Source organism: Diabrotica undecimpunctata, chromosome 7, assembly GCF_040954645.1.
Source record: "Diabrotica undecimpunctata isolate CICGRU chromosome 7, icDiaUnde3, whole genome shotgun sequence".
NCBI lineage: Eukaryota > Metazoa > Arthropoda > Insecta > Coleoptera > Chrysomelidae > Diabrotica > Diabrotica undecimpunctata.
Genome location: NC_092809.1, coordinates 126,470,977 through 126,493,464, shown reverse-complemented (window position 1 = coordinate 126,493,464; position 22,488 = coordinate 126,470,977). Strand labels below are relative to the sequence as shown.

Below are 22,488 nucleotides of genomic sequence, written 5' to 3'. Positions count from 1 at the left end.
ACTAATCCCTAGCATGGCCATCTCCAAAAATACTTTTCATTATCAATAATGATAATTTTACCAGGAAAATGAACACGTCTCAATGCACGGCAACATCTAGGAATTTTTTCCAACTAGGATAGTGTGTACTTAGGAGCTTTTGTTTTTTTATATCGTTTTAAATTATTTCTAGAAATTGTTCTACTTTAGGAATCGACGGGAGAGGCGACTTCTCTGCAAGCATGCCTAGATCCACAAAGAATTGTCACGCAAATTATGATAATGATAAAGCATGAACGACGATTACAAAATAGATGAAACTATAAAAGATTTGCAAAAGCCAGAATGATTAACTTCTTACAGTTGTACAAAATCAGAGAAGAGTTTACTTTGTGATAACTATAATCTAGCAAGACGAACAAAACGATGAACTTTGGCTGTTTTCTATCACTTTTCTTCTTTATTATCACATGAACAATACACGACTGATTTAAAGCAAAATATTTTTGAATTAATTTTCTGAGAAAGAATTCATCAAAAAACTCAGATTTCTCCCTTACACCTTTTTGCGCGGACCGCCAAGACACTAATAAAATTTTAGGAAAAAGCAATCAAACTTAAGGTGCCTTTAAACGAGAAATATTTTACTGCGATACGTGGTTTCCATACTAGCAACAATGGTTCAGCTATGTATGACATTTTATTTTGTCAAAAAATAAAATAAAATAAATTCGTGCAATAAAGGGTTAAGGATTATATGTTTTGCTGACTCTTTGTCATTTTTATGATTGAATAAAATTCAGATTCAAATATGGATATGATTATTATTCTAAAATACAGAAAGATTTAAAAATTAACAAGAATTAGATTAAAATTAATTTAAAAATGGCATGTTCCTACTTCTCTATAACAATTTTGGTAAACATGTTTAAAAGTAGGTAACCAGCAAATATTCATGTTTGCTAAAACGGCAAATTTACCATAAAAACCTCGACACCAGCTACACAAATTCAATGGTACCGTTGTGTGGCTCAATTTGGACATAATTAACATAAATAGGTAGGTGGTAAACTAGATAGTTAGCTAGCTAAATAGTTTGAATTATTATCATGAAAATCAAGCACAGTTATTTGAATATATGGAATTTAGTTTTTGCTAGATTTTTATTAAGATAAGATGGTAACTATGTACAAAACCACTTAAAGAAGTATTCAATGCAGCGGAATAGTTTACGCTGCAATAGACACGAAACGTTGAAATAACGGTTATATACAAAGTATTTTAGTTTTTTATGCAAGGGTCGGCATTAAAGCTATGATGGTTAAGAAGTTTATATGAAAAAGTAATTATTTTCTGTAAAGTTGATTTTTATGGTGTAACGCAAGAAATAAGTTATTTGTACTCGTTTCGGTTCTTCGAAAAAAAGATGAAATGACAAGCAGGAGGTCGCATAAATAGACGAGGAAACTAACGATTTTCTCATGACTCTCGTTGATACAGGTATCTAATAATTGCTTTTAATAAATTTGGTGGTACATATGTAATAAAGAAGATATGCAAAAGATTGAATGTCGTTTTTTACTTATAAACAATATCTAAGCAATGTAAGATTGCTATTTGATTTTAAATACTGAAAGTGAAGACAGGTAAATTATATGGAAAAGTACACAAGTTTCCCTAAAAAAGCATAAAAAATCCTTTAACATGAGTGTTTGTAAAGATATTTTTGTTAATGTGCTTAATTATTGCAAAAATAGCTTCAAAAGTCAATTTTTTAAAATGTATTAATAACTTTTCTAAAAATGCACATACAACTTTGATTTCGCGTGAGAATGCGGAAAATATCACAAATATTTAGCTTTAAAAATCTAAGAAGTCTCACCTAATAGTTATTGCAAAATTTAAATTGTTTACCTCAAAAATCTTTTATCTACAACGTTATTGTGAGTACACTATTGGGTCTACATGAATTCTGAAAGCACCAAATTAAAGAAAAAGTCTAATTGAATTAACTCATTTAACGAATAAAAAGTTTATGATAAATCTTGTAAAATAAGTCTGCGAAAGTACTATGATTTTAAGCTTAGGTATAAACAATTAAAATAACTTGGAAGCAATACAATGTAGGAAGTCAATTTTTTTTATTCGCCATGTTGGCATTTTATCACGAATTCAACAAAAAACATATTGTCCTACGTCTCTCAAAACCCGAGTTAGCCTTTTTTTATTTAACCGGGGTTTTGTTTATAAACAATAAGCAATTTAAAAAGAACCATTTGAAGGATTAAGAGTTCAAGTTTCACTTTATCCAATAAATAACATTTTAGACATATTTATGGCTAATGACTCTTCAAAGTTCAATCTCTCATATTTCCGCAGAATTTATCATGCAATGAACCTACTTAACTACAAGCAGTTTCCTCCCTTATATATCAATACAAAAATATATCTTTATCTTCACATTGGACATAAAAATTCCAACAGTCAATTGCATTCTATTACAATTCCAAAAAAGTAGCACCAACCCTAACCTTATCATACAACTCTTCAGAGATCTAATTAACTCCCATTAAGATTACATATGAACTTCTATCACTTACCGATAATTTTAACTATGAATACAGTGATCAAAAAAGAGTTCAATTCAATATTGACTAATAAAAAAATTGACTGTGAGAGCTTCAAAATAAACCTTGAACACAAAATTAATCTTTCTGTGCCATTGAGAAACACGAGGGAACTTGATGACGAATTAGAAGTTTTTATAAAAAATATCCAACAGGAAGCTTGAGAAAATACTTCCACAATAACTTCTAGAACAAAAGGGAACAACTATCCAAAAGAAATCAGAGAACTTATAGTAAAAAAAATGAAGTTAAGAACAAAATGGCACCACGAGACAAAACTAGTCTAAATAATGCTACACAAAAACTAAAAAGGGAGATACAGAATATAAAAAATTCAACAATTAATTCCTTTTTAAGTAATTTAACAGCTAACAAGAACACAGATTATTCGTTATGGAAGGCAGCGAAACGAATGAAGAGATCAATTATTCATTCTCCTTCTATCGAGTTGGAAAACGGCAACTGGGCTAGAAGTAACGAACAGAAAGCAGAACGATTTGTAGATCATTTAGAAAGCACGTTCAAACCCGACAATGATGGTGAAGAACTGAGATGCGAAGAACCATTACAAAATGAAGAAAGAATAACGTTAACATCACATAGAGAAGTATGAACAGAGGTAAAAGAGAATATAAATCCTAAGAAAGCTCCAGGATGTGATCTCATAACAGGAGAACTATTAAAAAATCTACCAAGAAAAGCCATAGTTAAATTGACACACCTAATAAATGCTGCTTTTAGATTGAGATATGTTTCCAGACTCCCAGGAAGTAGCCGAAGGCATTATGACCGCCAAACCAGGTAAACCTCCTAATGAAGTGACATACTATCGACCAATATCACTTCCGGTGATGTCAAAACTATTTGAAAAACTTCTTTTAAAAATATTAAAACCAATAATAGAAAGAAAAAATCTTATACCAAATCATCAATTTGGCTTCAGAAATAAACATTTCACTATAGATCAAGTTCACAGAATAACGAATATAATAGAAAAAACATTATAACAAAAGAAAGTCTGCTCTACAATCATCTTAGATGTAGCACAGGCGTTTAATAAAGTCTGGCATGAGGGTTTAAACTATAAACTAGGAATATTTATACCTAGACAGTATTTAGAAATCTTAGAATCATACATTGCGAATAGATATTTCAGAGTAAAACAAGAAGAAGTGTACATCTACTTAAGAGAGATCAAAGCTAGCGCGCCATAGGGGAGTGTATTAGGTTCGGTCCTGTACCTATTGTATACGTGTGACATTTCAGAGCCAGAACAAAACACTATTACCCCCTTCGCGGATGATACAGCCATACTAGCGATAGAAAATACTAGTAAAGAAGCGACTAATAAGTTGCAACTATCAGTAAATAAAATACATACCTGGACCAGAAAATCGCGAATAAAATTTAATGAGACTAAATCTACACACATTAACTTTACAAATAAAAAAATAGAAAATTTTTCCGTTAGAATAAATGATATCCAAGTCCCTTATGCAACATCAGCAAAATACTTAAGCATCACCCTAGACGCTGCGCTGGTAAGTCTATGTCAAAAAGAAAAGAGGGGGAGCTTGATATTAGATATAAGAAATTGTATTGGCACATACATAATAAACTATCCATTTACAAGCAAGTACTGAGGCCAGTATGGGTATATGGGTGCCAACTCTAGGTCTGTACCAAAGCTAGTAATTTACATACTATTATCCAGAAATTTCAAAACAAAATACTGAGGAACATTGTTGATGCTCCTTGGTGTATCCGTAACAGCAACCTCCACCAGGACCTGGGTATGAAAACGAACAGAGGCTGCATAGTCATGTGAATGTCGAGGTAATCCAGTTTCTTGACAACACTAAACTAAAGAGAAGACTCATAAGGACAAAACCATTAGTTAGTGTAAATGTGTAACAGTTTAGTGTAAAAAGCAGAGTATAGTGCTGTGATGTTCTTCTTCCTCTTCCTACTTTATAAATAGGCTTAATGCCTGTTTTACTTCGGTTTTTAGCCTCAATTGACGTTGTCTGATCATCTTTTCCTCGGTCGTCCCCATGATCTTCTTCCATTTGGCGATTTGTCTCTTGCTATTCGTACTATTCTATTTTCTGTTATTCTTTCGATGTGTTGATTCCATTCCACTTTTCTTCTTTCGGTCCACGCGTTTATTTTCTCTATACCACATCTCGCTCGTATTTCTTCACTTCTTACTCTGTCTCGTAGAGTTTGGTTTGTTATTCTTCGTAAGACTTTCATTTCTATTGTTTCCAGTAGTCTTTGTGTTTTCGTCGTATCTGCTCTTGTTTTCACTGTGTACGTCATTATCGGTCTTATTGTTGATTTATATATCCTGGTTTTCGTTTCCGTTGTGAGGTATTTGTTTCTCGAAATTGTGTTGTTGAGACAACCTGCTGCTCTATTTGCCATGTTCACTTGTTTTTGTACTTCTTCCACTTTTCCGTAGCTTGACAGTTTTATTCCCAAGTATTCAGTTTCCATCACTTGTTCTATTATTTTGTTATTTACGACTAGTTTACATCGTCTTGATTCCGCTGATATGACTATCGCTTTAGTTTTCTCTGTTGAGATCTCCATGTTGTATATGAGCGCCGTATCTTCGAATTCTTTAATTAATCTGTGTAGGTCATCTTCATTTTCGGCTGATATTATGGCGTCGTCGGTGTAGCATATTATCCTTATTCCCTTTTCTCCCATTCTATATCCTCTTCTTTTTTTAACTTTCTTTATGATTTCATCCATTATCAGATTAAATATTAATGGGCTCAGCGAATCTCCTTGTCTAATGGCAGTTTCATATTTGATAGGTTGCGATAGTTTTCCTTTACCTTTTCCTTTAGGTGCTGTGATGTTTTTGCATGTTAAATGTAGTGCATCAATTGATAGAAAAAATAAGAGTAAGTCATAGAGTAAGCTCTGAGATTTACGTATTTGTTATTTATCAAGTTAGGTCAGAAAATAACTGATAATTGGTTATTTGTGACCGGATAACAGTATACAAACACCTTACAGGTGGTATACAAAAAAAAGATTACACAGTATACCATACAGATCAGTCTAAAACTGAAAATGGAGTCGTAGTGGCAATAATTGACAGTACAGAGATTCTCAAACATTACAATTTCAGATACTGCAACCATATTAACAGGAGAACTCTATGCAATCTACCAAGCGATACTACACGCAAATGCAAAAAAAATGAACAAAATATTAATCGTGACAGATTCTATGTCATCACTACAAATAATCAGAAAAATATACACGCAGCATCCATTAGCTTTACTAATAAAGGAAGAACCAAATAAATTGCATACTAAAGATACAAGTATCAAGCTTCTCTGGATCTCATCACTGAAATAGCAGGTAACGAAGCAGCAGACAAAAATGCCAAAAAGTTGTAAAAATGCAGCTGTAAATGACAACGGTATCCCCATATTACCCAAATCTGTAAGTTTGGATCTAAAAAGCTACTTCATATAGCACCTGTTCGAGAACTGGAACAATAAATGGAAATCCACACCATCAAAGCTTCAGGAGATAAAAAATAAGATTGGACCATGGCAACCACCCGAGGTATCCAGATGAAAGCAAATAATTATTTCCCGTTTAAGTTGGACATACCCAGTTTTCTCATGACATTTGTTAAAGAAAGAAGAACGCCCAATTTGTGATGAGTGCGGTTCACCCCTTTTGGCGAAACATGTGCTAGTGGAAAAGTGCGAAAAGTTCAATCGTCACAGAATTAAATACCATTTACTAAACAATCTTAAAGACATTTTAAATTCAAAAAACACTATAGATAACCTACTTTTGTTATTAAAAGACTTTAATTTACTAAGCAAAGTGTAAAGGTAAACTGTTACCTTACCGCTAATAACCTTAATAGGTTAAGGTCAACCTTATTAGGTTGACTTATCAAGTTTCACATCCATATAGTAATACAGGATACGCATAATATTTTAGGAACTTGACTTTTAGTTGTAATTTCAGCTGAAAATTGCAATCGCTTTGGCGTAGTTATAAAGCAAATGCAGGACTTGTAAAGTGAAAAGTGCTTCTAGTGTACCCATGCAATTTCGAAATCCAAACTGCAATTCTCCTACATTTTCTTTGCATTTTTTTTAATCCTGTCAGGTGTGACTAAAAAAGTGCGTTACATATGAAGGCTTATGGTCCGGAATTGCTCGCATGTTTTTGCAGATAGTTTCTTTGACAGTGCTACAAATGTTGACAACAGCCATTCCTCTGGAATGTTACCTGAATCGTATACAGCGTTGAACTCCACTGTGCTCACTTACACATTAACTTCATAAGTTCAGCCGGTAATTCGTCTGGACCTTTGTCTTGCTTTACCGTTCTCATCACCTACACGAAGAAAATTGAACGGTACAGTTGATATTGTCTAAACAGGATCTTATCTATAAGCTTCCCTGCTTAAGGACCGTTCCTCTTAAAAATAACACGCTCTTAACAGAACGTTCCAAGTGATTATGGAAATTTGGTGAAGTGGACTGAAGACATTGCGTAATGAACTTTTCTAGAGCTCTGTTTTGGCACAGATTTTGTTTGTAGAAAATATTTGATACGCGTTCTAAACCTTTTAAATGCGCAAATAGTCAAAAAAGGCTTTCGACCGCATTCAAGACGGAGATGTCTTCAATCCAGTACCTAAAATAGATATATCTATTTACCTTAGAAGGGCCAAGGGTGAGTAAAAAGTATGCACAACATTGCATTATATACGATTTCCTAATACCTTTGTTATTAGAAATCTCAAATAATTAGTAGTTGTCGGGATACTACTGCGCTATTAGATGCCTTAATTAGCATTTTTATAATTTAATTCATTTCCTCTTACATTTATAAAAATTTTACGGTGGACTATATATAACCCCCCTTGGTCCATTATGGAGCGCTTACTATAACAGAGTAGCGCACCATGAATTTTCCTGTGGGGGGGGGGGGTTTGATTGGTTACCAAAATTTTTTTATGCTACTTCCATTTTGAGGCCTTAAAATTTGTGAGTAACAGCGTTGGAATAGTGCCCTGGGGTGGGGGGTTAACCCCCAAAACCCCCCTGGGTGCGCCACTGATTGACAGTTATCTAGACCGCTCGGTAGTTTACAACTGACAACGTCGTAAATACGAGTAAACAGTTACGTTGAAATTATATTTTGCAGCTTACAGTATTTGAACTGCCTCTGCCGTGTTAGGTTGTTGTCTCGCGCTTCTGTTTTGTTTAGCCGTTGGTTTAGCGCAGTTTGAATCATTTTTCGTATATAGTGTGTATGTGAAAAGAAAACTGAAAATAAATAAATATTTAACGCAAAAAGAATTGGAACAAGTGGTGGAAAACCTCTTTGATTTTGAGGTTCTGTCAGACATTAGTTCCGGCAACAGTGACTCAGACGTGAGTGAAAACGAAGACCATATTGAAGTGTTCAGCGAAGACGATGACATTGAAAATTCAACTGAGGATAGTTCCAGTTTCGACACAATTGATGAAAACTGTGACACGCCACATTAATATAAATCAAAGTCAGGAATAATCTACCTAGCCCACTCACCACTCCCTATGCGGCGAGCTGTACCAAACATTTTTCGTGAATAACCAGGACTTCGACACAAAGGCAAAGTAGAAAATATATTACAGTCGTTTCAAAAATTCTTTACTCCGGAAAAACTGCAAAATCTTGTGCGGCATACCAATGAAGAAGCTGAACGTATAAACGTGCCAACAACAGATAATAACGAGATTTAGCCTTACCCAGTATTTTCGATTTGATGAGAGCAAATGATGACACCAACTTGGATTATCAGGGTTTGTGGTCAAAAAATTAGGCAGATCATCGTATATTAATTACTATTTAACTGGGAATAAGCCACAATTAAAGGTTAAAATACGTTTATTGACGTTTCAATTTCCACTTCGGAAATCGTATATTGCCTCGATTAGTCGATTTCGAGAAGTGAGAAAAATTTTAATATTTGACGATAGAACCCCAGAGCCGAGAGGAAATAGGCAGATAAGTTTGCACCCTTACGTAATATATTCGATTTGCTGAACGATACATTTTTGAAATATTTTACACCAGGTATGAACGGTCTAATAAACGAAATGTTATCTTTATGTCGGGACAGATGTATGTTCAAAATTTTCATGAAGGAAAAGCCTGGTAAATATGGTGTTCTTATTCAAATACTTGCAGATTGTTCAACTCGTTATGTTTTGCGTATGGAGGTTTAAGCAGGAAAATATGAAGGCAGCAAGCACACCAGCATCTGGGGGTCCACAAGGAATAGTAAAAAGATTGCTGTCTCTGATTGAAAACTCTAGACGTAACGTAACGACGGACACATTTTACTCTTCTGTAGAGCTTGCAGAAGATCTCCACAAAAACTTCGGTCTGACTTTAGTTGGCACCTTTTAAGAAAACTTAAGAAAACAGAAGGAAGACAATTGTATTCAAATATGTTTACATTTTCAGATCCAAAATCCGGAAACTCACCAGTTACTCTTCTTTCTTATGTAACACGTCAGAAGCTTACAAAGATACTTCTCTTTCTATTAACCCAGCATTCTGATGATGTAAGCGACGAATACAAAAATAAATCACATACCAATCTTTTTTATAATGAGACTAAGGAAGCGTTGATACTTTAGACCAGATGGGGAGAAATATGAAATGTAATAATACATAAAATAATACAAGCAGTACATCAAAGTCATGCTTACAGAATGGAAAACAAGGTAATCCGAATGATATGCTATGCAGACGACCGAATATGATCTCCAAAGATTAACGTACATCGAAATACCCACTACGACGTAAAATCGACATCGACAGGAAAATGATAAGGCAAAAAAGATAGTTTAAATGCCTGAGAATAGATACAGATACAGATACAAAACAGTCTGGAAGAACAAGCATCTAGACAAGATACAAAAGCAAAGATAAAACAGCAAATTAGACCTATACTGACATTCAGAAGATATAAATACATGGGTAATAAAATGTAAACAGGAGTGGAACGAACACACTAGCAGAATTGCAGAAGATATTTGGTAGTCCAATGTAGGAGGCTAATATCGAAGAGAAAACTGACCTAAGGAGCCTCTTTATAAGAAGGAATAATAATTGATTATGGAAGGAAAAATACAAATATAGAATCTCCTACCTGAGAAATCAAAAAGATTGGTGTGGTTGCAACTTATTAAAACTCTGTAGACAATAAACTGGAGAAGAATAATTACTGTAATCAGAAGAATTCGTAAAGTAGGAGACACGACTTAGGAAAAATGGAATTCGTTTAATTTCTCGGTATAATTACCTATTAGATAAATTCATTTTGCTCAAGAGTTCTTTATTGTTACTTTATTTTATAATATATATTTTCACATTGCCAGATCCATTCATCTCGATTAATAATATTATGAGTATAATAAATGTGTCAATGTATTCAACTGAATTATAAATGAATCTATTGAATTTCGCAATCATCTATCATCACAAACGAATAATACGAAGTACCGTTAGTTACTGAGTAGCGAAGTATTGAATTTTGTAGGTCTGTGACGTAAAAAAATTGTATTTAAAATTATTTTAAATAGCTTTTTCATTGTACACATTCTTACTGTAAATTATAAATTGTAAATAATTTTTTTATTGACATATTTTAATTTTAATTTTCTCAATATAAATTATTTATCTAAGAATATAATATGTTTGTCTATTGAAATCTAACCGATTTTTATTGATTAATGCCGAAATTAAATAATATATGATTATTTCTACTTCGCTTCGTACAGCTGAACAGGTATCGCCCTCTATAGGTTGTTATATCATTACCATAAGATTTACACCATTGAAAACATTTATAAATCTGCAGGAATAAAATGAAAAATTTGTAATTAATTGTAAATTGTCTGTATATTAATTATTTATACAGGGATGAGTGCCTTAAGAACCGGCAAAATAACGCAAAAGATAGAAAACATAATACGTTGTGAAATAAAAAGATGAAAGTAGTAGAGGTGAGAAATTATCGATATTAACCTATAATTTACTTTACATTTCATTAGAATTATCGAAAATTTCCCACCTTTAGACGTTAGCTTATGAGCTTGTTGACTTGAGTCATAGTAATACGTATCACGTAATGTAAGTAAAAACAGTTTAAGTAGGAGTATTTTTTTATCCAAAATTAAAGTATTGATCAATAATAAACTATGATTTGAGACGTCGCATACACTCTTCTCAATACAGAATTATCATAGCGTGTTATTCTGTATTCGTCAAAACAGAATTAATTATCAAATTACTACTAATTAAACTGTTTACTTACATTTGCTTTATTGCCTTCAATCAGTTTTTACTTTATGCGAAATTTAAAAAATGTAAATATTCGACGTCGTACTTGTAATATTATGACTGAAGTCAACTAGCTCATAAGCTAACGTCTAAAGGTGGGAAACTATCGATAGTCCTAATGTAATTTAATGTAAATTAGAGGTTTCTATCGATAATTTCCCACCTCTACTACTTTCATCTCTTTTTATTTCACAACGTGTTATGTTTTCTATCTTTTGCGTTATTTTGCCGGTTCTTAAGACACTCATCACTGTATACATGGTGTCCAGAAACTCTCCAAAGCAGACAAACGAAGTCTGTCTGCTTTTTAAGGGAGCTAGAGCTCTTTGAAGATGGCGCCTTGTAATTAGTTTCTTTTTAACCTTAAAAACTCTTCTAGTTAGAAAAACGAAAACTACGATTATTAATCAACCAGAGTTGAATCCATTCTATCAATTGCGAATTTGTAGTACCGATCATAAGCGTCCGTTTTGAGTAGCTCAACGGTTATTTTAATGCATAACTTTTTTGTCTTTAAATTTTGAGCATTCGTTATACTATATTAGGTATTAAATTTTCAAGTATTCTAATACTAAAAGGTCCTTCTATTTTAAGTCGATAGGATATACAATTTACTAGAAAAATCGATTTAAAAATTTTTCGTTTTTTGGGCCAACCTCAACAATCCGCCAATCCGTCAACTGGGCCGCCTCTTACAATCCAGTGGTATTTGTAGTTGTTATCAAGAAAGTCTCATACATTTCTGCTAAAGTGGGCCAGACAGCCGGCCAGTAGAAACCATAAGTTTTGCCGAATATTTAAAGGCACATCATTTAATGAATTAGATAAAACTTTTACAGGAAATGAAAATAATCAGTACTATTTAAACGAGCAGGAAATTGTACATGGGGCTTTAATTATATATGGGGCTGAAACGTGGACCTTATCAGACCAAAATGATGAAAGACTTCTTGACATTTTTGAGAGAAAAATTCTTAGAAAGATTTTTGGGGCCGTAAATGAAAATGGACTATGGCTTGTGAGCAGGCCAACATCCACCACGGATTGTCGAGCCACTTATGATGATAATGAGGCAATTGTACAGGCCCAAGTTGATAATCGTTAACTACTATTAAGATGTTTATGCTAAACCTATGCTGATGCTTAAATTCTTGTACAACGTGGGAATTGTCACCAACATACGAATTATATAGTGCATTGCGCACACTAAATATTCCATTTTTTGTGAATTAAGCTTGGTCGAAAACAAAATGTACCTGAAAAAATTATCATTTTGATTTTGTAACCATCTAGAGAATTCTTCACGAGCAGGAAAATCTCCTTGTAGCAGTACTTTTATCTTTGTAAAATAAAAAGGATATACATTTTTGTTGTTTAAAATATTTCCTACGGAAGATTTTAAAATTGTGTGATACATGGCAGAGTCTTCGATGAAGAGCTGTAAATATTGAGTTAGTGGAACCACAATTGGGAAATTTTTCAGAGTATCTACGTTGTGCCGCTCGAGCGTTATACCTTATTTCGCCATAAACTAAAGCATTTTTGTTGAATTGAAATTGTTATATTTGAATGCCACAGAATAAAAAACTAAAAGATAAACTTTAAAAAACTACCACAATTCGACAATGAAAAACGTAGGTTATACTTCTGTTGACAGGTCAAAGCCAACTAGTGCAAAAAATATTAATTTAACTTTCATGACTTTTTCAAATCGATTTTTCTGGACAACGGTGTATCCTATTGACTTATAGTAGGAGCACCTTTGACAAAAAAAGAAAGCGTTAAAATAACCGTTGACCTACCCACAACGAACGCCTATTTTCGGTACTAGAAATTAGCAATTTATAAAATCGGTTTAACTCTGGAGGATAAATAATAGCATCAGTTTTCATTTCTCTTAATAGAAGCGCTCTGGAGGTATTAAAAAAGCTAATTACAAGGCGCCATCTTCAAGAAGCTTTAGCTCCCTTAGGAAGCAAATTCGAACTAGGTGAATTGGGTTAAATTGACTTAAAATTATCTGAGGAATCTCCGGTTTTCGTTTGCCAGGAGAGTTGTTGGACACCCTGTATAAATAACGTTATCGTAGTAGTTATGTATTAAACATAGATTTGTTGGCAGTTCAATAAGTAATATTAAATTATGTATTAAAGAAAGTGTATTTTAACTTTTCCTATAGTTAACACTGACATTACAAAAAATATTGATTTTTGGGAGAATTTTTTTTTATAAATTGTTTAAACAAATTACACTGTTTATTAGTTAATTAATTTATAAACAAATTACACATTTGTAACGTACGCAAAGAGTAGATACAAATTAAAAAAGAAAAATTAAAATCCGTCGAGTAGATCCGGAGATAAATAATTGTAACAGTTTGAAGATGCGTTTTCATTTTTTTAACGCGTAGATTTGTGGGTTCTCCCTCTACTTGCCACTATTAGTCTTAATTTAAACCATATTTTTGTCAGTTCACAGAGGATCCTATTATAGTGCAACTTTTTGTACAAAGACTACGAATCCTTTACTTATAAATGCCTAAAATTGTGTTCCTAATTGTTATAAACAAATTAGCTGTGAATTAAAAAAAACGAACTTTGCCCGAAATTATCGTAGAACAACTTTTTTTTTAAATTCGTGTAAAAATGTCAGCATTTCGAATATAAAAAAGATTTTATCTTTGAGCAATAGTTTAAAAGATATTCTAAATGTTTATAAATCAAAAATAACCGTAATTTTGTAAAAGGTATTGCGTTGTAAAAAATTAATTTTGTTCATTTTTGGTGTATATTAATAGTTTAACTCTTAAGCTTTCATTTAGTTTGCGTAGAATTATTATATCTTCATTATTTTCTGACTAATAAACAAATACAATACATTTTAAACTAATTAATGAATCGATATGAAAGTTTGAGGGCTTATTAAAGACCACAATAACCAACTTTGGGCGGAATAACAAATGCCTAGGTTGATTTTCACAATAGTTATAAACAAATAACGTTTTTGTCTTATTTTGCAGGTTTTGAAGCAACAAATTAATTTTACGACTTTTAAAAAATTGCCATTTTACAGCTTTTTTTATGTTTTAAAAGATAAAGTTTTGTAATTTTACCTTAAATATTGGCATTAAAAAATGGCATTATTTATACTAAATTGTAAATAATTAAAAAAAGACGCCGAAATTTATGAGGAAAACATATAGGTTTTCTTTATATAGGTAATAACTAAGGGAGGATATTTTAAGAGGGGTGCGACAGGGGTGTACTTTGTCTTCTATGCTCTTTAATCTCTATGTGGAGACCATTTTTGCAGAGGCATTGGAAGGCTCTGAGTGTGGAATAAAGGTAAACGGGTTCCCGATAAACAACATTCGTTACGCCGACGACACCGCGATAATAACAGACAACGAACATAATATGCAGTTGATGTTAAATAAAATAAACACCGTAGGAAAAATATATGGCTTGAAGATAAATGCTGGAAAAACTAAATGCATGGCAATAAGAAAAAACGCACTTTAAAGAATATAACTGCTAGTAGATAATGCTCCAATCGATCAATTGAAAACATTTAAATACTTGGGATTGATGATGAATGACCAATGGGATCCTCAACAAGAAATAAAATGCCGTACCGAACAAGCAAGACAAGCTTTTATCAAAAATTTAAACCACTACTATGTAACCGCAATCTTTCCTTCAATCTCCACTACAGGATGGTTAAATGTATGGTTCATATTGTTATATGGCATGGAAACATGGACGAAAAGTACCTTCCATTAATAAGTTGGAGGTCTTCGAAATGTGGACATTGCGAAGAATGTTCTGCATACCATGGACAGATAGGGTGAGAAACGAGGAAGTCTTAAAAGAGGCAAATACTGAGAGAGAACTACTCAATTTGATCAAGGTATGAAAAATTGGATACCTCGACCATATTCTGAGAGGAAAAAAATACGCAATCCTTCAACTAATCATCCAGGGAAAGATTGAAGGCAAGAGAGGAGTAGGTCGCAAACAAATGTCATGGCTACGGAACATAAAGAACTGAACAGGCATAAATACCACTGGCGATCTTTTGCATGCCGCAAAAGACTGGCCTTAAAATAATTCTCCAACGCACTATAGGTGCAGGACACTATAAGAAGGAGACAATACCTAAATAAATTGTCAGATATCTGGATTAGTCACAGTTCCGAGAGAAATCTTATTTCCCCAGACTAGGTTTGCAAAATAATATTTTTTAGTGAATAAGGTATTGTTATAGTTACTTGATTATATTGTTAGATAGCAATTATTGTATATATAATAATGATTTTTTTTAAATTTAAATGTATAACATTTATTTCTGCTTTATAGTGCAGTCATTGAAGCATTATTGCTCCGAATTTTTTTACTGTGAACCGAATTGCATACAATTTTGGAATTAGGTTCATCTTACCCTTAACTTTAAAAGTGAAAATGATTTGAACCCCGCAACCACCCTGGGGGTGGTTGCCATCTTGGGGTGAACTTTTTTTTTCAAAATACCCTCGGATATCGATAGAAGGCCTAATTTTAAACAAAAAATTGTGTATAAAGTTTTTCAAAAATCCAATACTTTTCAAGTTATTGGCAATTGAAAATTCGCAATTTTTTCACGTTTTTCATCGGTTTTGACGGTTGACGGTTTATTAAATCCACTTAAGTCTGTAGATCCACCCGCACCACAAGAACTCCTGAAACTAATTTTTTGCAACTGCAAAAAAGGATGTGGAGCGTCTTGTGGATGCAGAAGAGTTGGTCTGTTTTGTAATAGTACCTGTGGAACGTGCAGTAGAGATAACTGCCAAAATATATCTCCAATTCAGCCAGAAGATATTGAATGTGACAGCGACTCCGACATTGAGATTAATATTAATATTATATTTTAATAATAATAGTACAATTTTATATAATTTGTAAATATTTTATTCAATAAATGGCAATTTTTTACTCTAAATGAAATTATTTTTAAATATGAAATCATATATATTTACTATTTTAATTTAGGGGCAGTTTTAAGGGTAGAAAAGCTTAAGAATATGATAATTATTTTCGAGAGTGTAGAATAATATTTAAATCCTTTTAATTTTATCAAAAAAAATTTTTAACAATTTTTTATCAAGAGGTAGTTTTCAGGGATTGAAAGAGGGTTAAAAATTTGATAATTATTATAGAGAATATAAAGTATTACTTACTCTATACTTACGTCTTTTTATGTCATACCAAAGTATTTTTTTGTGATTTTTTCAATTTAGAGTTTGTTTACAAAGGTTGTAAGATTTTCAAGGGGTTGAAAATGATTTTAGTATGAGGTAATTGTGTTATAAAACACTTTACAATTTCACCACTTACTATTAGACATGTTTTCTAGCGACAAAATGGCTCAATGTCAATTTTTCTATTAAGTGGTTGTTCACACCCCTTAAAAATAGTAGGCGGAGTTCAGATCATCTTCACTTTTGAAGTTAAGGGTAAGATGAGCCTACTTCCAAAATTTCATGCAAATCGGTTCATAGTAAAAAAATTCGAAGGTAAGACCGTATTTTTCGCTTCAATGACTGCACTATTATACATCTTTGTAATTCTTGTATTTATACTGTTAAAAGTGTTAAAAACGAAAAAATTATTGTACCATAATAAATATTCTTCAGTTTGAATCGTATGAAATATTTTTATATCTCTTTTTAAGTAAAATAGTTATTTATAAAAAATTCTACATAGAATAAAGAACAATGTGATGGAAAAATAATACGATTTCAACTTCTTTGCTCGAATGGGAGTCAAAGAGTTTAAGAATATAAAAAAAATCATTTTTATGTACTAATCTCAAAAATGTTCAAATTGAATGACATAAAATTTTACTTGCCTTAAAACCGATTTAGAACCAAAATTAAATATTACAAAATTTTAGTTTTGCTTATTTCTATTGACACTCAATGATATACATCAAAAAATAATATTATGGATAATTAGTATGGAAATGAAGTTGAAAAAACATAAAGGAATTCAAAAAAAAATATTTTGAATTGTGGATAAAATTGCAAAATATTAATTCTATATCACGATTAGATAACTCATACTTAATATGGAAAACTTCAATTAAAAATTAAAAGTTTCACGTATAGAAGAAAACATTTTATTTTTAAGAAAAATTTATTATTTTTACGAAATAAATGTAAAGATTTGATATCTGATGATTCTACATAGTTTGAAAGTTACGCAGCTTTTTCTTAAAAATAAAATTGTTCTCCATACATTTCTATCTAAAGTAAACACACTGCAGTACCATCACCACGATCACAATAAATCACTAAACTTCACTAAAATAGTTCTTACCAATATAATAAACCACTTGCTATCAAACACCATCGCTGTGCGTTCTTGATGACGTTAACCTCTGGTGACAGTCCACTAACTACGAAGAAGCTCCCGATTACGTGATGGACTTGACTGTCTAGCGGCAATGTCCGTCCTGCCTTTTTAACTTCTTGCTTCGACGAAGACGATTTTGGGCCCTCTTCGTCGGTTGGTCAACGGTCTTCGTGTTGTGAGATGTAACGATTATGTCGATTCTTGGTAAAAGGAAATTAAATGAGATTAAATCGTTAGAATACTCTTGTATTTAAATGACAAGAGATTTGGTTTTACCAATAATAATACGAAGAATATTGGAGAATAAATAAATATTCTTACGAGTTTATGATACAATATGATAAAAAAGAGGCCAATGTATAGAGACCTTAGGTTCATATATTCACATATAATCATGTAGATATTGAGTATGCCAATGAAAAGATTATTAATATATTACTCATGAGATTTGAAAGAGCGATGAGCCTTTTTGTGTATGCGCCAAGAGAAGACGCTCCTCCGAAGAAAAAGATGACTTCTATCAAAAAACTACATTTCGATATAAAAAATACACCCTCATTGTCGCAGCTTATAAGAATAGAAGAGTAAATGTTATTGATAACCAATAATAATAAAGGAAGAGTGATTAAGATATTTAAACAAATTATTAACTGAGCAAAACACATTCGTGCAATATAAAAAATTCGCCTGTATATAGGGGAAACATCTATCCTTAACCAAATATTAATCATCGACTTATTTGTAACACAACAAACGATGCCAGAAGTGGTAAAGAATATTGCAATTATAACAATTAAAAGAGAAACCATTTGTAGACAAATAAAATCGGAAATGAAGTTTTATTACAATAAAAGTAAATGTATTCATTTCACTAGAAAACGTAAGGTTAAAAGTCCAGAACTTACAAACTTTAATCAAAAAATAGAATATGTTGATTGAATCAAATTCGTTGGAATTAATTTTGACAAATATTTCAATCTTAAGCCAATAATATTTAAATATAATGAAAGTCCTACTAAATATGTGGAAAGCGATGAAAGTACCAAGTTTCTTGACACAACTACTGAAGTACCTGAAGTACCTGACCATGCCGAAGCGGTAATTCATTAAACATTAAAATATGATCTCAAAATCGCAAACATTCAATTAGATGCTTTAAACTAACGATTAGTAATCAGGTTTATATTATAAATTTGCTACAAAACCTAGCAAATTTGGAGGTTAAACACATTCCAAATACAAACAAACAAAGAGGTGTTGCCGGTCATCCTCCAAATGCCGTCCTCCAAAAATTATGGAAAAAAAATCAAGGGTATACAAGAGACACGTGAAAATATAACAATTACAAATCAACAATTCTCAAGCGCATTAAAGCAGGCACAACAAAGTTTGAAAATGAATGATATCCACAATCTTGGTCAAAATATCAACCAACCTCGGTCAGATATAAAAGTTGTGGGTAATAACAGCGATAGTAAGGAGCTAGCATCAAAAGACAAAGTGTGGATTTAGTCCGCAAAGTATAAACAATCTTATAGTACAGAAAAATTGGAAACATATCTACAAACAAAGTTCCCCGGGCAAGAGTTCTCGTGCACTTTGTACACGGTAAATGGATGGATCCAATTCTTTCGGAATTACGGCAGATGCAGAATTGAAGGATATTCTTTTTCAACCACAGACGTTGCCGAAGATCATAGAGGTGAGTGAATATTTTTTTTACAGAAAACATTCTGTCGATAAATCTTCTAGGCAAACCTGATACATTAACCGAAAAAGACAGAAGTGAAAGGGTTATTTCGAATAACTCTGTACCATTTTATATTAAACAAAAATCTTTAGCAAACTTTGACCAGATTAGTCTAGTTTATATTTTTCATGTAAACACACAAATTTTATTAAACAAAATAGATCAGCTTAATAGTTTTTAAAAAATAAAAGATACAATACATTATGTTTCTCTGAATACTGGCTCGGAGAAAACGAATTGACAACATTAAAGCTTGATGGGTATTTTTTTGTCAACTTTTTATTGTTGGAAGGTAAGGGAACATGAGGTGTTGTAATTTTCAGCGATAATAAAATCTCCACATGACCAGTTTGCTTAAATGATATATCATATGAATATGAGGGTGAATTGTGTGCATTAGAAATTATAGATATTCAAACTATTTTAGTAACAATGTATAGAACCGGAAATGGGAATTTTGAAGTTTTTCTAGACCTGTTTGAAAAGTTATTGGTGTTTAGCTCTCCTAATTGTTTAAAAATAATAAGAATTGGAGATTTCATCATTGATTTCAAAAAAGCTTCTAATGAACTAAACAGTTTCCTTGATCTAATTTCTACTTTTGGTTTAACCATAAATATTAATGAATTTATTAGAATCACAACTGGAGCAAATAAAATATAAATTTATAAGATTAGTAGATTATCTGTAGATCCAGAGTGGGGATAGGTAACAAACTCTCAAAATCTTTTGAAATAAGCAGTGACCTGAAACAAGGAGATGCGCTGTCACCTCTCCTCTTTAATATCATCCTGGAGAAAGTAATAAGAGCAGCACAACTTAAAACAGAATTACTGACAGTAAATGGACCAAAATTACTACTAGCATACGCAGATGATATTGCGGGAAACACAGTCACCAATGTGAAGGAGACTTTTAATAAATTGGAGGTAGAGGCAAAGAAAACTGGTTTAAGGGTAAACGAAGAGAAACCAAATACATGTGCATCAACAGACAAAGGGACGAGATAGAATAGGGCAAAATGTTACAATAGACCCATATAACTTTGAAAAAGTGGAGAGCTTTAAATATCTCGGAGCAACAATCACTGCAGATAACGATATAGCGGAAGAGATTAAAGGAAGAATTCAGGCAGTAAAAAGATGTATGTACAGCCTCCACAATACTATTAAATCTAAAAGCCTAACACGAACATCAAAGATTAGAATATATAAAACGTTGATTAGACCGGTGCTTATGTATGGGTGTGAGACCTGGACCCTGACCAAAGAAACTGAAAGAAAACGTATATGTTTTGAGAAAAAAATCCTCAGAAGAATCTTTGGGCCTTATCACGACATTGATAGCAACCAATACCAAATGAGAACAAATGCTGAGGTCAAGCAGATGTATAGAACGAGCAATATTGTCCAAGAGATTAACGTCCCAACGTCTAAGATGGGCTGGCCATGTCCATAGACTCCCTAATAACCGCCTTGCCAAGTTAATATGGGAGGAAGCCCCCACAGGAAGAAGGCTCTTAGGACGTCCACGAATGCGATGGATAGACAATATATGGTCAGATCTAAGAACAATGGGGCTACCCACTGACCCAACTATTATGGACGACCGTTCAAGATGAAATCAAGTTGTGCAGTCAGCCAAAACCCACCCCGGGTTGTAGTGCTCCGAGAAGAGGGAGAACAACTAGAGCAGCAACATGTTTAGATAACATCTTAACAAACATAAGCAGTGAGATAGTTGGTTGTGGAATTGTGGACCCATGTATTTCTGATCATCTTGCACAATTTCTCGGAGAGAAATACATACAGAAGACATATAACAAGTAATGGCATCCTCATGTTAAAACAGTCGTTAAATAACGTTGACTGAGTTTCAGTTGATTCTCTCCAAACAGCAACAGAATTAATTCAATTTATGACCAAAATGTATGTAGTTAACTGAAATTAATTTTCCAATAAAAAAATTACGAACTCATAGCAAAAGCTCTAATTTCTTGGTTTGATGATGAACTAGTAGTAATGCGAGAAAATCTTTCCACGTTCAAGATAATTGCTGATGTTACAAAGAAATATAGTGAGTATAAAAAGTTTAAAAAGCACTATAAATTAACAATATCATTAAAGAAAAAACTGCCATATGCCTTATATCTGGGACAGTTGAAAAGTTATAAATTATTACTGAAATTGTTATTATCATATATATATATATATATATATATATATATATATATATATTATTCAAAAATAAAACAATCTGTCCAAGCGCGATTACATCAAACGATTTCAATAATTATTTTACTTAAGTAGCTAAAAATATTAGAAGTTCCTTTAATTCCACAAATGAAAATGTGGCCATAGATTTTTTGAAAGATGTACACTCTCCTTGCAACTCTTTATTTTTATTACCTGTTAGTGATACTGAAATCAGGAATGTTTTGCATAGATTGAAAAATTCACACTGCACGGATTTTTGTTTCTTAAACAAAAAAATAATTGTGGAAACAATCGACATAATTATTGACAAATTAATTATACCTTATAATAGTTGTCTTACTGAAAAGATTTTCCCGGATGTACTAAAAGTAACGAAAGTGCTACCAGTGTTCAAAAAGGGAGCTTTAGATGAAATTGGAAATTACCGTCCCATTTCAATCATTCCCATTTTCGGCAAAATTTTTGAGAGTATTCTAAATGTTCGTTTGATAGAATATCCAGAAAAACACAAAATACTTCACTGTAATCAATATGGCTTTAGAAAAAAGTGTGGCACTACACTAGCTATACAGAAAATTGTGAGAGATATAGTTGATTGCTTGAAGGAAGGTCATTTTGTGTCTTTGACATTGTGTGATTTATCCAAAGCTTTTGACTGTGTGTCGCATGAATTGCTGTTGGAAAAAATGGATAATTACTGTATTAGGGGAAACACTCTTAATCTTTTTAGATCGTACTCAACAATAACAATCAGTTTTTCCTAAAAAAAACAGCTATTCTGAGTTTAACACTGTCGAATATGGGGTTCCTCAAGGTTCGATATTAGGATCCACTTTGTTTCTTATTTATTTGAACGATTTATTTCACTATACTTTTCCTATAAAATGTGTTTGCTTCGCAGACGATACAACTCTCATTATTAGTGATATTAATCAGTATCATTTAAAAATTAAAATAAATAGTGATACCTAGAAAGTATAAAACTTATTTTTACATAATGGGCTGAAGCTAAATGAAGAGAAAAATCAGAATTTGATTTTTAGTTCAGATTGAAAGTATATCTCAAGAAATACTGTTAAACTATTAGGAATCTTTCTAGATGATACCTTGGATTGGAGTATTTATACATA

At 32.3% G+C, this 22,488-nt stretch overlaps 1 protein-coding gene across 1 annotated transcript in view; it reads right to left on the bottom strand.

The window, feature by feature from the left end:
* LOC140446630 (uncharacterized) overlaps window positions 1–17,521 on the bottom strand; it is a 66,278-nt gene extending 48,757 nt beyond the window's left edge. Inside the window, exon 1 of the mRNA XM_072539214.1 lies at window positions 17,357–17,521. Coding sequence (XP_072395315.1) covers window positions 17,357–17,389 — 33 coding nt within the window. The 5' untranslated portion in view covers window positions 17,390–17,521. The remainder of the gene's footprint in view (window positions 1–17,356) is intronic.
* Between the last annotated feature and the right edge of the window lie 4,967 nt (window positions 17,522–22,488).